This window comes from Phacochoerus africanus, chromosome 16 (assembly GCF_016906955.1).
Source record: "Phacochoerus africanus isolate WHEZ1 chromosome 16, ROS_Pafr_v1, whole genome shotgun sequence".
NCBI lineage: Eukaryota > Metazoa > Chordata > Mammalia > Artiodactyla > Suidae > Phacochoerus > Phacochoerus africanus.
Genome location: NC_062559.1, coordinates 48,424,490 through 48,442,711, shown reverse-complemented (window position 1 = coordinate 48,442,711; position 18,222 = coordinate 48,424,490). Strand labels below are relative to the sequence as shown.

The 18,222-nt window shown below is 45.5% G+C and overlaps 1 protein-coding gene and 1 pseudogene across 1 annotated transcript in view; one reads left to right on the top strand and one right to left on the bottom strand.

Annotated features, from left to right (window-relative positions):
* The window catches only part of SUN3 (Sad1 and UNC84 domain containing 3), a 36,567-nt gene extending 26,804 nt beyond the window's left edge, over positions 1 to 9,763 (bottom strand). Inside the window, exons 1-2 of the mRNA XM_047763600.1 lie at positions 9,642 to 9,763; positions 1,856 to 1,917 (exon numbers count right to left, since the gene is read on the bottom strand). Coding sequence (XP_047619556.1) covers positions 1,856 to 1,917; positions 9,642 to 9,763 — 184 coding nt within the window. The remainder of the gene's footprint in view (positions 1 to 1,855; positions 1,918 to 9,641) is intronic.
* LOC125117744 (alanine--tRNA ligase, cytoplasmic-like) lies at positions 2,298 to 5,952 on the top strand (annotated as a pseudogene).
* Positions 9,764 to 18,222: the final 8,459 nt, after the last annotated feature.

The following is an 18,222-nucleotide window of genomic DNA, read 5'->3' as shown; positions in this document are numbered from 1 at the left end:
GTCCAGTTTCATTCTATGGAAGTGGTGACTAAAATGGATCTGGCACATTTGTGGGCAAGTGGGCAAGCTTACAGCAGGGACATCCCAGGAAGCAGTTTGTATGCATGTGAAGATGCATATATTGCAATCTTAAAAAGATGCCAAAGGACTATAGGGTATTAATTTCCAAAACAAGGAACATTCTGAGCACAAATCACTCTACTGTTCATGTGACATGTTCCTGACCCAGGCGGTGAGGTGGAGACTAAGAGCAGGCTTGGATCACTGTGTCTGGGGTTAGGGTAGAGCTGTAAGAAATTTCATCACAGAGGGTTTGGAAGTCAAGGGCAGCAGCAAGGAGGGGGTGGCCTGCGAGGGGTAACAGTCTGAAATCAGCAGAGATGAAGACAAGAAGTTAGGAAGCAGCAGAGCCAAAGAGTGTGCAGTTCTCAGTAGAAACTGGAATATTCAAGGTCTAGTGTAGAGGTTCATGGAGATGGCATAGGTACCTAGGGCACCTGATGCAGCTAAAGGAAGGGTGAGCAGATGTCAGGCTGGAGCAAGCTCAGGACAGCCATTGGTCCAGGTAGCCACATGCAATAACAAGAGCACCTGCTGACATTCTATAAAACAGCATTTTGTGACAATATCTGGGTTGGAACTCTCATGGGCATTCTACACTTCAAGTTGTCTACAGACCAAAGTGCAGTTTTATAGTGTACTAGGGTTTGCGATGTGTAATACTGACAGTCAGAAAACTGCAAACTGCATGTTCTGTCATTTCTTCGAGAATCCTGTGATGAGGAGTTCCTGTTGTGGCACAGCAGAAATGAATCCGACTAGGAACAATAAGGTTTTGGGTTCAATCCCCGCCCTTGCTCAGTGGGTTAAGAATCTGGAGTTGCCGTGAGCTGTGGTGTAGGTCACAGATGAGGCTCAGATCCTATGTTGCTGTGGCTGTGGTGTAAGCCAGCAGCTGTAGCTCTGATTCAACCCCTGGCCTGAGAACTTCCATATGCTATGGGTATGGCCCTAAAAAGAAAAAAAAAAAAAAAAAGAACTCTGTGATGAGCCAGGGTTTTTGGTTATCAAAATCTATGGAGTCACCCAGTTTTAGAAAAAGGTCAATTGCCTGTGTTTGCAGTAAAAATACAAAGGATTCTTAACTCCCAAGCACTTTCTTTAATTTTAAACCATGATTCTAGGAGAAATAGAGCCCTTGCTAAATTTTCAATAAAGAAGCTCATACTTCTTTTATAATCAGTAATAAAAGACAAAAAAAAAAAAAAAAAAAGGAATGGTTCTGGAGTTCCCCTCATAGCTCAGCAGTTAATGAGCCTGACTAGTATCCATGAAGATGTAGGTTCGATCCCTGGCCTGGCTCAGTGGGTTAAGGATCCAGCATTGCGGTGAGCTGTGGTGTAGGTCACAGATGAGGCTAGGATCCCACGCTGCTGTGGCTGTGGTGCAGGCCGGCAGCTACAGCTCTGATCCCTAGCCTGGGAACCTCCATATGCCACGGGTACGGCCCTACAAAGCAAAAAAAAAGGGGGGGAAGGTTTAAGACTATTCAGTCGTGATCCTGCTGTTTAGCACAGGGAACTATATCCAATCAATCACTTGTGATGGTACATGATGGAGGATAATGTGAGAGAGAGAAGACGTGTACATGTGTAACTCGGTCACTTTGCTGTGCAGCAGAAACTGACAGAGCATTGTAAACCAACTATAATAAAAAAGTTGTTTTTTTTTTTTTTTTTCACAAAAGAACATGCAGTCACTTCTAGGGCATTTACTTACAAATGCAAATCATCTCACTGCAATCTCAATACATTCTGTAAAGCAGTTTTAAGGATCATGACTTAGAAAGACTTACCCAGAAGAAGAAAAGTCAGTATAAACACCATACTCATGACAAGCTTCGGTGACCGAGTTAACCTAAGAAGAATAAAGACAACAGCAAAAAGATTTTAACATATCTCCCTTAACCTTTCATTTGAACATTGACCACTACAACCAAGTCAGCAGACATAACTAGGTTGAGTATGTGAGTTAATTCAATTTCTAATCCATTATCTTTGCAATTGATGGTAAATAGTACTCAGGCTGGTTTATTTACTATTCACACACACATACGTACAGACCCCTTTCTTTCACACACATTACTGTCATGCTGTTACATGTTTTTATCCCTATAAATGTTTATAAAGAAGAAAACAAGGGAGGTTGTCCTGGAGGTCAAATGCAGAGGGAACAATTAAGAAAAAGGCAGAGTCTAATTCTGCGGAAATTAAATATTAAGCTAGAGAAATATGACAATGAGCAACTACCTGAAAAAATTATTTAAAGCAGCAGTTCTTGCTGTGGCGCAACTGGATGTGGGGGTGTCTTGGGAGTGCTGGGACACAAGTTCAATCCCTTGCACGACACAGTGGGTTAAGGATTCAGAGTTGCCGCAGTTGTGGCTTAGGTCACAGCTATGGCTCGGATCTGATCCCTCGTCCAGGAAATCCATATGCCGTGGGGTGGCCAAAAAAGAAAAAAAAATGTAAAGCAATCATAACCTTTTCTCAACTTTTTATTGAACTACTGCACACATATAGAAAAGAGCACAAATCTTAACTGGACAGCTCAGTGTCAACGCCGAGCAGAGCTGCCAATACCCAGAAATGGATCCAGGCTGGGGAGCAGAGCTGCCAATACCCAGAAATGGATCCAGGCTGGGGACAAGCGCAACAACCCGGATGACGTGGGCAAGGATGTTGATCATCACACCTTTTCTGAGATGTTGGGCTTCCAGTCTTTTGGAGATTACTTCAAGGAACTGACCAGTAAGATGGCTCTAGAATATCCACGAGTTTGGCATTCCAGTTGAAAGACTCTATGTTACTTTGGTGGTAAAGCAGGTTGGCTTAGAACCAGAAATGGAGTGCAAGCAGATCTGACAAAACTTGGGGCTGGATGACAGCAAAACCCTCCCTGAAAGGATAGCCTCTGAGAGAGGAGTGACACGGGCCCACGTGGTCCCTGCAGAGAGGTCCACCATGACCAGACTGGTGGCTGGAGTGCAGCACATCTCGTCAACCGGGATGACTGCCATGGGCTGGTGACCTGGAACCTTGCATCCATCCAGTATAACAAGGAAACCAAGGGCATATGGAAACCTCTCCCAAGGAAAGCTGTTGACACAGGGGTGGGCCTGGAGTTGACGGTGTCTGTGTTGCAGAATAAGACGTCCGACTACAACGATGACCTTTTTGTCCCTTACTTTGAAGCCATTCAGAAGGGCACAGGTTGGGAAAGTTGGTGATGCTGCTGCTGATGGGATCAACGCGGCCTCCTGGGTGCCGGCTGACCCTGTGTGGACCATCACCGTGGCCCTGGCCAAGGGCCGCTGACCTGACAACACAGGGCAGGGGTATGTGTTGAGACGGATTCTCCACCGGGAATGATAACCCCGGTGAAAAACTCCATGCCAGCAGGGGTTTCTTGGCTACATTAGTAGATGTTGTCCAGTCCCTGGGTGATGCATTTCCTGAGCTGGTGAAGGACATCATTAATGAAGACGTGCGATTTCTCAAGCTGCTCAGCAGAGGGCACGTATCTTGGACAGGAAAATTCAGAGCCCGGGAGAGAGCAAAACCATGCCCCGGAGCACTGCTTGGCTCCTCTGGGACACCCCTTTGTTTCCAGGGGATTTCACTGGAGACTGCTGAAGACGTGGGCTTGCTGGTAGATATGGATGGCTTTGAAGAGGCGAGGAGACTGGTCCAGCTGAAGTCACAGGTCAAGGGAGCAGGTCGGGCAGACCTCATGATGCTGGATGTTTATGCTACTGAAGAGCTCCAGGAAAAGGATCTGGAGGCAGCCGGTGATTCCCCAAAGTACGGCGACCATTTGGACACCAGTGGGAGCTACGCGCCTGAGAGGTGATGGCCACAGTGGTGACTCTGCATGGGGACAAGATGTCATGTCTGCGGGCCAGGAGCGTGGAGCGGTGCTGGGCAAGACCTGCTTCTATGCCGAGCGAGGAGGGCAGAGCCACAACCAAGGCTACCTGGTGGAGGGTGATGACAGCAGTGAAGACAGAACTGAGTTTACACTGAAGAACCCTCAGGTCTGAGGAAGGTACGGGCTGCACAGAGGAACCATCTATGGCAGCCTGGAAGCGGGGCAGCAGGTCCAGCTGGTTACCGATGAGCCCCAGTAGAGGCCTGTCATGAGGGATGAACCTCACCCTGTCCTCCGTGCTTGGGGAGGCTGACCAGAGGGGCTCCCTGGTTGCTCCTGACCACCTTCCATGTGACGTCACTGCCAAGGGAGCCTTGCCTACCCAACAGATCAAGAAGGCCGAGGAGCTGAGTTCCCACTGTGGCTCAGTGGGTAAAGGATCTGGTGTTGCTGCAGCTGTGGCGTAGGTCACAGCTGCAGCTCGGATTCAATCCCTGGCCTGGGAACTTGTATTAAAAAAAGAAGAGGGGGAGTTCCCATCGTGGCGCAGTGGTTAACGAATCCGACTAGGAACCATGAGGTTGTGGGTTCGGTCCCTGCCCTTGCTCAGTGGGTTAACGATCCGGCGTTGCCGTGAGCTGTGGTGTAGGTTGCAGACGCGGCTCGGATCCCGCGTTGCTGTGGCTCTGGCGTAGGCCGGTGGCTACAGCTCCGATTGGACCCCTAGCCTGGGAACCTCCATATGCCGCGGGAGCGGCCCAAGAAATAGCAACAACAACAACAACAAAAAAAAAAAAAAAAAAAGAAGAGGGAGTTCCCATCATGGCACAGCAGGAGCGAATCCGACTAGGAACCATGAGGTGGTGGGTTTGATCCTTGGCCTTGCTCAGTGGGTTAAAGATCTGGCGTTGCCGTGACCTGTGCTGTAGGTCGCAGATGTGGCTCAGATCCCACATTGCTGTGGCTGTGGTGTAGACCAATGGCTACAGCTCCGATTAGACCCCTAGCCTGGGAACCTCCATATGCTATGGGTGCGGCCCTGAAAATAAATAAATAAATAAAGTAAAACAATAAAAGTAAAGTTTTAAAACACGAAGAAGAAGAAGAAGAACGCCGAGGAGCGTGCTGATGAGAGGAGTGAGGCAGCCAAGCTGTGTACACCAAGGACTGTCCTCTGGCAGCAGCCAAAGCCATCCAGGGCCTGAGGCCAGTGTTTGATGAGACCAGCCCTGACCCTGCGTGAGTCACCTACATTGGGAGTCCCCGTGTCTGAGCTATCGGATGCCTCCTTGGTCCTGCTGGCTTGCTCACGTCTGCGCCATCTCTAGGGGACACGTCTGCAGAATTCAAGTCCCGTGGGAGCTTCAGTGGTGGTGAGTGAAGAGGCTACTGCCAAGGGCATCTGGAAGAGTGTTGCCGTCACAGGTGCTGAAGCCCAGAAGGCCCTCAGGGAGACGAAGAGCTTGCAGAAAGCCCTCTCTGCTGTGGAGGCCAAAGTGAAGGCCCAGCCTGCCCCAAATATGGATGTGCTGAGGGAGACTGCTGACCTGGGGGAGGCCCTGGCAGAAAGAAAAGTCTGGGAGAATCACAAATCCTTGAAGAGGGCATGGATGACAGATACGGGGCTGGTAAAGCTGATGTCCAGAAGACAAAGCAGCTCCCTGACAGCAACCCCAACTCGCCCCTTGTCCCCTTGGAGAAGCAGAGCAGCACCTCAGCCAAGGCCCTGAACGAGGCCCTGAAGCTCTTCCAGACGCATCCCCCTCTGCCATCTGCCATGCTCTTCACAGTGGACAAGGAGGCTGGCAAGATCACCTGCTTATGTCAAGTCTCCAGAATGCAGCCAACCGGGGCCTGAAAGCCAGTGAGTGGGTGCAACAGGTGTCAGGCTTGATGGATGGCAAAGGTGGTGGCAAAGATGCAACCGTGCCGGCCACAGGCACCAAAATGGGCTGCCTGCAGGGGGCGCTGCAGGAGGCCACTTCCCTTGCCCAGCTGGGCCTGGGAGGCACGGAGAACTGAGGGAGAAGGGCAGCCCCTCAGCAGAGGGAAGAGCTGTCCATCCAGCACTAGGACATTTTAATCTTGGGACTTTAAGCAGCCCCGTCTGTCCTCCTAACCCAGCAGTCACTGAAACTTAACCTGGGAGCCAGCCTGTGACTCAGTGCCCATGTCACCCTTCTGCCCTGAGCATGTCAGCGCCGTCTGCCAAAACCCCCACCCCAGGACTGCTCTTTCTGGGCGTCACACTGTGTCTACAGAAAGATTTCTCTGCATCCCAGGGCTCCGGGCTGGCAGGGAGGAATCATTTCTGCGGCAGAGAATAAAAGGACCAGGTGCCACACCTGATAATGCCATGTGATCTCTTATCTCCCTTCCCCCACCTCCACCACCCAGAGGCGCCCCCATGTGACAGCCTGTGGCTCCCTGGGTGTCTGAAATAAATGCTGTGGCTCTAACTGGCAAAAAAAAAAAAACCCTACCATCTTCAGCTAAAGACGAAAGAGGAGGTAGGGGTAGGGGTTAGGACTTCAAAGGGGAGGAAGGCGATTCACACGGGGATGGGAAAGCGAAGGTCCAGTAAATAAAGAGAGGGACAGTGGGACCTGGAGTGGACTCTGATCTCCGGGCCCTGCCAATTCCCCACACCCTTCATCCAAATTCTTTGCCGATCTCTCTGGTGATAGCTCTGGTCTAGCAACAGCCCCTTCCTCTCAAATCTTTAGGCAGCTAAGGGGGAGGTAAGCCTTCTGTTTCTTGAAAATATTCAGTGTAAATTAACCCTCCTGCCAACGAGACATATTCTGGCTGGCAAATTTAGTTCCCCTACATGATGAGCCACCTAATTCCCCCCAATCTAGACTCTTTAAGTAGCTTATCTTCCTATAAAATTCAGTTACGCCTGTTGGTGTCCAGGGTAGTGAGAATGTGCTAAAAGGTTTTCCCAACTCTCCTCTCTGAATGGAATTGCATGCTTTTTCCTTTTTTCTTTCTTTCTTTTTTATTAGGGCCTCATCTGCAGCATATGGAGGTTCCCAGGCTAGGGGTTAAATCAGAGCCACAGCTGTCAGCCTATACCACAGCCATAGCAACTCAGGATCCGAGCTGCATCTGTGACCTATACTGCAGGTTGAAGCAATGCCGGATTCTTAACCCACTGAGCAAGACCATGAGGATACAGGATCAAACCCGTATCCTCACGGACACTATGTCGTGTTCTTAACCCACCAAACCACAATGGGAATCCTGGAAGTGAATTCTTGGAACCACCAGACTCCTTTAAATATCACTGATCACATAGGGATCCACTGTCTAGAGAGTTATTCAAAAGTCATAGAACCCTCCCAATGGACTTACAAAATGAAAATTACCATACTGCTTCCTGAATCAAAGGTTAATTAAGTCTTTGTATAAAAACTTAACTGTTACCACAGGGATGGCTATTTTATTACTTTTTTTTTTAGGGCCACACTCGCAGCATATGGAGGTTCCTGGGCTTGGGGTCAAATTGGAGCTGTACACTGTTCATAATAGCCAGGACATGGAAACAACCCAAATGTCCATCGACAGATGATTGGATTCGGAAGATGTGGTATATATACACACTGGAATACTACTCAGCCATAAAAAAGAATGACATAATGCCATTTGCAGCAACATGGATGGAACTAGAGAATCTCATACTGAGTGAAATGAGCCAGAAAGACAAATACCATATGATATCACTTATAACTGGAATCTAATATCCAGCACAAATGAACATCTCCTCAGAAAAGAAAATCATGGACTTGGAGAAGAGACTTGTGGCTGCCTGATGGGAGGGGGAGGGAGTGGGAGGGATCGGGAGCTTGGGTTTATCAGACACAACTTAGAATAGATTTACAAGGAGATCCTGCTGAGTAACATTGAGAACTTTGCTCAGATACTCATGTTGCAACAGAAGAAAGGGTGGGGGAAAAATATAATTATAATGTATACATGTAAGGATAACCTGACCCCCTTGCTGTACAGTGGGAAAATAAATAAATAAACAAAAAAAATTGGAGCTATAGCTGCTGGCCTACAGCCACAGCAACGCGGGATCCAATCCATGTTTGCAGCCTACACCACAGCTCACAGCAACACTGGATCCTTAACTCTCTGAGCAAGGCCAGGGATCAAACCTGCATCCTCGTGAATGTTAGTCAGATTCATTTCTGCTGCGCCACATCGGGAACTCCTATTTTATTACTCTGTTTTCCCAAGAGGCAGAGCACAGGGGGCAGGTGAAGCGGCTTGAGTCTTTGGTCCCACCCACGTGGGCGGGGCTTTCCTGCTGTCTCCCTACAGGCGATTCCCCAAGGGCTCTAATTAGAGGAAACACAATTATTAGTTCAAAGCGTATACCCACTACCAGCCTGTTTCATCAGGTCTCACCCAAGGATGTACCGAATGCCACCATGTCCAGAATGCTGAAGACTGGTCCTGCTCAGGGCAGAGGCTGGGCCAGCCAGGCCACTGTCAAGAAGGCGGATAATCGGTGAGGCTGCAGGTCACAACCGTGAGTTCATACTGCCACCCAAGCTCATTCTTTTACAAAGAATGTCTTCCCTTTCATAAGAAGACATGCCCCCTCTTGCTGTGATTAATCAAATACCCCCAGGACAGAAAGAAGACCGCAGGCCACAGATGCAGATCAAGAGAAACCTTCAGGTGTTCCTGTGGCTCAGCAGGAAACGAATCTGACTAGTATCCATGAAGACGCAGGTTCGATGGCTGGACTCAGGGAAACAATGCCCTTTGTAGCTACATGGATGGACTGAAAGATGATCATATTAGCAGAGTAAGCCAGACCGGGAAAGCTAAATGTCATATGATATCGCTTATATGTGGAACCTAAAAAAAATTATACAAATGAACTTATTTACAAAACAGAAACAGACTCACAGACATAGAGAACAAACTTACAGTTACCAAAGGGGAAAGGCTGAGGGGAGGGATAAACGAGGAATGTGGAATTAACAGATACACCCTAGTGTATATAAAATAGATAACCTATGGGATCTACTGTACAGCAGAGGGAACTATACTCCATATCTTTCAATAGCCTATAGAGGAAAATAAATCTAAAAAAGAATATATAGGTGTTCCCATCGTGGCACAGTGGAAACAAATCCGACTAGGAACCATGAGGTTGCACATTCAGTCCGTGGCCTCGCTCAGTGGGTTAAGGATCCAGCATTGCCATGAGCTGTGGTGTAGGTCGCAGACACGGCTCGGATCCTGCATTGTTGTGGCTGTCACGTAGGTCGGTAGCTATAGCTCCGATTAGACCCCTAGCCTGGGAACCTCCATATGCTGCAGGTGCAGCCCTGAAAAGACAAAAGACAAAACACACACACAAAAGAACATATATATATAACTAAACACTTTGCTGTATGCCTGAAACACAGCACTGTAAATCAATTATACTTCAAGAAAAATAAATTAAAAGAGAGAGAGGAGTTCCCACTGTGGCCTGGCATTGTCTTCGTTCCGGTGCAGGTTCGAACCCTGGCCTGGGAACTTCCATATGCAGCTGGTGCATCCAGAGAGAGAGAGAAAAACCTTCAGAGGAGAGTGTTTGAAAACGGTAAAGGAGGGTTACTTTCAGAGTGAACGGTAAAGGAGGGTTACTTTCAGAGTGAACCGAGCACATGTGATCTCCTACGGCGATCACTCTAGTTACGTACCCATTGGAATCAGGGTTTTCCTGCTCTGAGAGCTCAGCACTCCTGCTGGAGCTGCTGCTGGCTTCTTCAGAACGACCCCTGAAAAATCTCGCACCCCTTCTCAACTTTGGTCTGCCACTCATTTCCCCTGCTGAGTAAAAACTTGCTGGTAGAAGGAAGAATACCGTTCCTTTTCTCTTTGCTACTTTCTAGAAACCATGACGCTGTGAGAGTGAGTTTAGGTTGGGCTGGGTTCCTTGTCTTCTTACTTCTCAGGTGTTTCTCCTTCGAGGGGGAAACTGAGAGTGAACGCATCTTGAGATGCTGCGGGCCATTCTGTTGCATCACCTTCTGTGACACGTCACAATGGCCCAGTGCCTGAGTCAGGGGGGGTGCGCAGCCCGCCCCACCAGCCAGGACCTCATCCTGAATGTGCATCGCAGGCTCCTGGGCCACGTCTCCTGAACCTGCCACGAAACGCCTAGGGCGCCCCGTACCTCCTCTTCTGCTACAGCAAATCCATGTGTTCCTATGGGCGTTGTCTTCAGACCACACACAATACGAGACCACAGAAAATCATTTCTCAGTCTTACCCCTCTCCTTTCTTTCCCACACAGTAATGAAAACTGGTGTACCTATTTCTCTTGCTCATGAGCTTAGGAGAAACAAGTATCCACTGTAGTCTTGGGGGGTTATTTTATTTTTTGAAGGAGAAAGGAGTCACTTTTATTGCTTTGCCAGGCAAAGGAGGCCACCGCAGGCTAATGCCCTAGAGACTGTGCCCTCCTTTGGGAGAGAACAGGAAGGGGTCTTAGAGTTTGGGAGTGGAAAATAGGGCCGCAGGTAAGGATCAGAGGAGACGCACGCTTGCCTTCTTCCTCCAAGTGGGTGCTCCTCGGCAATGCGGCAATGCTGGGATGGGTTCCGGAGTCCTCGAGATGTACTGCCCCTTGACCTTCTTTCTGGAATGAAGAATGCTTCATCAAGCAGTTGACATCTTCCACTTGTTGGGGGGTTTAGTTCTGGTGTCTGGACTTACTGAGGCTCAAGTTCTCCGTGCCTTAGCGCAGAAAGAATTTAGCGAGAGGCACATAAATATGGATCCCTAAACACATGTTTACATGCTATGAATTTAAACAACATACTCCCCTTGGTTTTCTTACATTATCTATCTTGAAACAGACTGAGTCCAGCTCACTCATTTTAAGGGCTGAACTTTATTGCACACACATCTGTTGATGGAAGAATAGTGCACAACCTCAAAGCTGTGAGTCAAGGCTGGTTCAGTGGTAATACGGACGACTCTAGCCCAGGACACAGCCTCTCCCATAGCCCCGAGGAAAAAGCATCAGATCCTTTATGGGTTCAGTCTGAGGGCTCCCGCGTTTCTTCAGCTCCGGAATATTTTTCAGCCATTAGTTCTCCAAATGCTGCTTCTCCGCCATGGCCACTGTTTTCTTAGCATGGCCCAGCTGCACACCTGTGACTTCGTTTTGCTTTATTCTTCACAGCGCAATAGCCCCTTCGTAGTCGTTTCTGATGTTTTCCTCTTTTTTGGGTTTTCTCTCCTTATTATGCTGGCTTCAGGGTACATTTATACGGGCTATTTTATAACTGACTACTTTTCTTTTTAACTTTGTAAAGTCTAGTCCTATCCCAAGAAATCCCACGATTCCTAATTTTTTACCTAGTGGTCCAAATTCAAAAGTTACCAAATGAAACACAGCAAAGTGTTGATTTTATCCACAGTTCTACCTTATAGCTATTGGTTGCCCACCCTTTTTGCATCCACAGTATCATTTTCTTTTATTTTCTATCAAAGATATGATATACATTTGCCAATATATGTACAAATATATTTATGTAAAATACATAAACTTACATATGAATATATGCATGTGTGTATGTTCATCTATCTCTCTCTCCATCTATTAATCTCTTCACTTTGTTTAAAGAATATGGTAGCTTAGCTCGCCATAAACCATGACCTGCATCTTGCTTTTTCTTTTTTTTTTGGTCTTTTTAGAGCTGTACCTGCAGTATATGGGGGTTCCCAGGCTGGGGGTTGAATTGGAGCTGTAGCCACTGGCCTACCCCACAGCCACAGCAACACCAGATCCGAGTTGCATCTGCGACCTACACCACAGCTCATGGCGATGCCAGATCCTTAACTCACTGAGTGAGGCCAAGGATTGAACCTGCATCCTCAAAGATGCTAGTCAGATTCGTTTCCACTGAGCCACGACGGGAACTCCAGTATCTTGCTTCTTTCACTTAAAAAAATATCTTGGTGATGATGGTGGTGGTAGGGTTGAAAAAGAAGAAATTTAAATAGTAACTTTGATTTTAGGGTAGTAACTTTGCTCTATCAGTAAATGTTTTATGTAAGTTCCAGAGACTCTTTAATCTTTTACAAATATATTGTAAAGTCTGCCAAGTATAATAAATTAATTTCTACTAGGAAAAAATACAGCTCAGGAGTTTTTTTCTTTTTCTTTCTTTTTTCTTTTGAGGGCTGCACCTGCAGCACATGGAAGTTCCCAGGCTAGGGGTTGAATCAGAGCTGCAGCTGCCAGCCTGCACCACAACCACAGCCACAGCAACACCAGATCCCAGCCATATCCTCAACGTATGTCCCAGCTTGTGGCAACACCAGATCCTTAACCCACTGAGCAAGGCCAGGGATCGAACCCACACCTTCATGGATACTACTCGGGTCCTTAACCCACTGAGCCACAAAGGGAACCCCCTCAGAAATTTTTCTGACTCACTTTGAGATGGTCTTCATCATTCTTTTATGGCTGCACAGCGTTTCATTGTATGAAGGTGCACTAATCTAACTTGTCTCATGCTGACGAGCCTTTCAATGTTGAAAAGAGTGTGCAATACATAACGATATGCTGAAGTTACTCTGTGTATGTGAGTACATCTGTAAGGATGTACAGCCAGAAGAGGCATTGCTGTGTCAGAGCGTGTTTGTCATTTTGATGAATATTGTTTTCATCATCTGCAGAGACTCTACCAGTTAAGTTTCTATTCGTAATTTGTGAGATTTTGCTCCTATTCACTGACATGGTTTATTACCAACCTTTTTATCTTTGCCAATTGAATAGCTTTTTTTTTTCCTTGACTTTCTAGGGGCGCACCTGCAGCATATGGAAGTTCCCAGCCAGACGGGATTAAGATGGCGGAATAGAAGGACTGGAGCTCAACTTCTCTCTTAAAAACAACAAAATTCACAACTAAAGACTGAGCACACTTCACCAAAATGGACCGGAAACCTTAAAAAAAATACCCTACTCCTCTCCTAAAAACAACAAAATTCACAACTAAAGACTGAGCACACTTCACCAAAATGGACCGGAAACCTTAAAAAAAATACCCTACTCCAGAAGAAAAAGAGGAGGCCACATCAAGAGGTAGAAGGGGCGATTTCATGATATAAACAACCCCATACCTCCTAGGTGGGAAGCTCCACAGACTGGAAACTAACTGGTTCACAGAGACTCACCTACAGGAGTGAGAGTTCTGAGCCCCACATCAAACTCTCTCGTGTGGGGATCTGGCAGAGGGAGAAAGAGCCCCGGAGCATCTGGCATTGAAGGCCAGTGGAGCTTGTGCACAGGAGCTCCACGGGACTGGGGGAAACGGAGACCCCATTCTTAAAAGGTGCACACAGACTTTCACGTGCACTGAGTCCCAGGGCAAGGCAAAGTCTCCATGGGAATCTGGGTTAAACCTGACTGCAGTTCTTGGAGGACATCCTGGGAAAACAGAGGTGAACGTGGCTTGTTGTGAGGGAAGGACATTGAAAGCAAAGCTCTCGGGAATATTCAGCAGCAGTGCCTTTCTCTGGAGGGGGCCATTTTGGGAACACCTGGCCCCACCCGTCAGCCAGCTGCTGAGAAGCCCCAGGGCAAACAACAACCCAGGTAGGATCACAGCCCCACCCCTCAGTAAACAGGCTACCTAAAGACCCCTCAGGCACACAGCTGCCTCTAACCCCATCCAGAGACTAAGCCCCACCCACCAGAGGGATTAGAATCGGCTCCTCCTACCAGGGGGCAGGCATCAGCCCCTCCCATCAGGAAGCCTACACCAAGCCCCCATACTGACTTCAGCCACAGGGGGAAAGACATCAGAAGTAAGAGAGGCTACAACTCTACTATCTGTAAAAAGGTCACCACACCAAAAACCTGTAAAAATGAAAAGACAAAGAACTATAACTCAAATGAGGGAGAAAGGAAAAACCCCAGAAAAACAGCTAAGCCATGAGGAGATTCTCAGCCTCCAGGAAAAAGACTTTAGACCGTTGATGCTGAAGAAGATGCAAGACATTGGAAATAAACTGGAGGCAAAGATGGATAACTTACAGGAAACACTGACCAAAGAGATACAAGATGTCAAACTGAAACAAGAAGAGATGCAAAATACAATCACTGAAATAAAAAATTCACTAGAAGCAGCTAACAGCAGAATACAGGAGGCAGAAGAATGAATAAACGAGGTGGAAGACAGATTAGTGGAAATTACGGATGCAGAACAGAAAAGAGAAAAAAGATTGAAAACAAATGAAGAGAGTCTCAGAGAACTCTGGGACAATGTGAAACGCACCAACATCCCGTATTATAGGGGTGCCAGAAGGAGAAGAGAGAGAGAAGGAGACAGAAAAAATATTCCAAGAGATAATAGCTGAAAACTTCCCTCACATGGGGAAGGAATCACTCACTCAAACCCAGGAAGCACAACGAGTACCATACAAAATAAACCCAAGGAGGAATACCCCGAGACACATACTAATCAAACTGACCAAAATTAAAGACAAAGAGAAAATCTTGAAAGCAGCTAGGGAAAAGAAACAAATAACATACAAGGGAACCCCGATAAGGCTATCAGCAGATTTTTCAGCAGAAACTCTGCAGGCCAGAAGGGAGTGGCATGATACACTCAACGTGATGAAAGAAAAAAAACCTCCAAACAGGATTACTCTACCCAGCAAGGCTCTCCTTCAGATGTGAAGGAGAAATCAAAACCTTCTCAGATAAGCAAAAGCTGAGAGAATTCAGCAACACTAAACCAGCCTTACAACAAATACTAAAGGAACTTCTATAGGCAGAAAAGAACAAGAGAAGAAGGAAAGAAAAAAAGAGCAGCACAAACAAATCCAAAGTAATTAATAAAATGGCAATAAGAACATACATATCAATAATTACCTTAAATGTTAATGGACTAAACACCCCAACCAAAAGACATAAACTGGCTGAACAGATACAAAAACAAGACCCATATATATGCTGTCTTCAAGAGACCCACTTCACTTCTAGGGACACATACAAATTGAAAGTGAGAGGATGGAAGAAAATATTTCATGCAAACAGGAATCAAAAGAAAGCTGGAGTAGCAATACTCATATCAGACAAAATAGACTTTAAAATGAAGAATATTTTCAGGGACAAAGAAGGACATTACATAATGATCAAAGGATCAATCCAAGAAGATGTTATAACAATTTTAAATATCTACGCACCCAACACAGGTTCACCACAATATATAAGGCAACTGCTAACAACCTTAAAAGGAGAAATCGACAATAACATAATCATAGTGGGGGGCTTTAACACCCCACTTACAGCAATGGACAGATCAACCAGACAGAAAATCAATAAGGAAACACAGGCCCTGAATGAAGCATTAAACCAGATGGACTTAATAGATATTTATAGGACATTTCATCCAAAAGCAACAGAATACACATTCTTCTCAAGTGCACATGGAACATTCTCTAAGATCGCTCATATCCTGGGCTACAAATCCAACCTCGGTAACTTTAAGAAAATTGAAATCATATCAAGCATCTTTTCTGACCACAATGCTATACGACTGGAAATCAACAACAAGAAGAAAACTGCAAAAAACACAAACACGTGGAGACTCAACAACATGCTACTAAACAACCAATGGATCACTGAAGAAATCAAAGAGGAAATTTAAAAATACCTAGCAGCAAATGACAACGAAGATACGACACTCCAAAACCTATGGGATGCAGCAAAACCCGTGCTAAGAGGAAAGTTGATAGCAATACAAGCCCACCTCAGGAAACAAGAAAAAGCCCAAATAAACAAGCTAACTTTACATCTAAAGCAGCTTGAGAGAGAACAGACAAGACCTAAAGTTAGTAGAAGGAAAGAAATCATTAAGATCAGAGCAGAAATCAATGAAATAGAAACAAAGAAAACCATAGAAAAGATCAATGAAACAAAAAGCTGGTTCTTTGAAAAGATCAACAAAATTGATAAACCCCTAGCCAGACTTATCAAGCAAAAAAGAGAGAGGACTCAAATCAATAAAATTAGAAATGAAAAAGGAGAAGTAACAAAGGACATCACAGAAATACAAAGGATCATAAGAGACTACTATATGCAACTATATGCCAATAAAATGGAAAACCTAGAAGAAATAGACAAATTCTTAGAAAAGTACAATCTTCCAAGACTAAACCAAGATGAAAGAGAAAAGATGAATGGACCCATCACAAGAACCGAAATTGAAACTGTGATTAAAAAACTTCCAACAAACAAAAGTCCAGGACCAGATGGCTTCACAGGCGAATTCTATCAAACATTTAGAGAAGAGCTAACACCTCTCCTTCTGAAACTATTTCAAAAAATTGCAGAAGAAGGGATACTCCCAAACTCATTCTATGAGGCCACCATCACCCTGGTACCCAAACCAGACAAAGACTTCCCCCCCAAAAAAAGGAAGTTCCCAGCCTAGGGGTCAAATTGGAGCTGCAGCTGCCAGCCTATGCCACAGCAATGCCAGATCCTTAACCCACTGACTGAGACCAGGGATCAAACCTGAGTCCTCGTGGATACGAGTTGGGTTCGTTACTGCTGAGCCACGATGGGAACTCCTTGAACAGCTTTTTAAAAATTGTGTCCCAGGAGAATTTCCTTTTGCATTCTAATGAGTGAGTTTGAGCTCTCTTTTACCCCCATGGCTAAGATCCTGTTCTCCTGGGTTCTGCTTTTTTTGTCTACCTGCTTTTGCTTTATTCCCTTTGCATGGAAATATTTTTGTAATCATTATCATTCTTTCATTTATTTTTTTAAGTGTATACTTATTTCTTTAAGTGTGTCATTATTTACAATGCTTTACAAACCACTGGATTAAAAATAAAATCTATCTACAGCACATTCATCTCCTGATGAGTCACCATCTTTCCATGTTGTGTTTCCTCAGTGGACTAGGGATTTAGATGGCAGATGGATTTTGAGTGAGGAATTTCCTATTTTCACTCCCATTTCTGATCCTCCAGGTTTATTGGTACTCCATGGCTTCTAGGCTTATTTTTTCTATTTGTATTTTATCTATTATTGCTATACGTTTGTAATAAGGAGGTACTGGAGACCACAACCCCCAATTTTATCTTTATCAGAAGACTCAAATGTATTTTTCAAAAAAGTATGGTAACACAGACCTCTCAGCCTCCTACCTGCAACTGGGTTTCCTTTCTTCTGTGAAAACAAAGAAAGGAAAACCTCATTTTAAATGGAAACAGGAAGCTCTGAAGGGGGAGCCCTCGTGAAGGTACCAGCAGGAAAAATGCAGATAAGAATTACTTCAGCAAAAGGTCAGTTTGTACAGAATTCTTTGTGTAAAATTCTCTTGGTCTCGACTACCTATCCATGATGATAACGTTACTTTTTTCATACCACTCAGCCTTAAAGAAGAATGAAATAATGCCATTTGCAGCAACATGGATGCAACTAGAGATTCTCATACTAAGTGAAGTTCAGTCAGAGGGAGAAAAACAAATACCATATGATATCACTTATATGTGGAATCTAAAACATGGCACAGGAGTTCCCGACGTGGCGCAGAGGAAACTAATCCAATTAGGAACCATGAGATTGTGGGTTTGATCCCTGGCCTCCCTCAGGGGGTTAAGGATCTAGCATTGCTGTGAGCTGGCGTTTCTGTGGCTCTGGCTTAGGCCGGTGGCTACAGCTCTGATTAGACCCCTAGCCTGGGAACCTCCATATGCCGCGGGTGCAGCCCTACAAGGACAAAAGACAAACATAAATCAATAAATAAAACATGGCACAAATGAACCTATCTACGGAACAGAAACAGACTCACAGGTATAGAGAACAGAGTTGTGGTTGCCAAGGGAGAGGGGGGAGAGATTGTGATGAACTGGGAGTTTGGGGTTCATAAATGCAAACTTTTACATTCAGAATGGAAAAGCAATGAGGTCCTGCTGTACAGCACAGGGAACTATATCCAGTCTCTTGGGATAGAACATGATGGAAGATAACATGAGAAAAAGAATATATATATATACGAATGACTGGGCCACTTTGCTGTAGAGCAGAAATTAACACAACACTATAACTCAACTATATATTAATTCAAAAAAAAGAAAAAAATGTTACTTTTCTTCCGGTCCATGGAGGGCATTCTTCACATGGGAGTTTCCTCTCTTGCTTTTAACGAAATGAAGGACGACCCCTCCCTGTCCCATTACTCCCCTGGAGTGAGGGAAGGAAGCAGAATATAATAGTACATTAATATAAAAAATTCATCTCATTTTTCG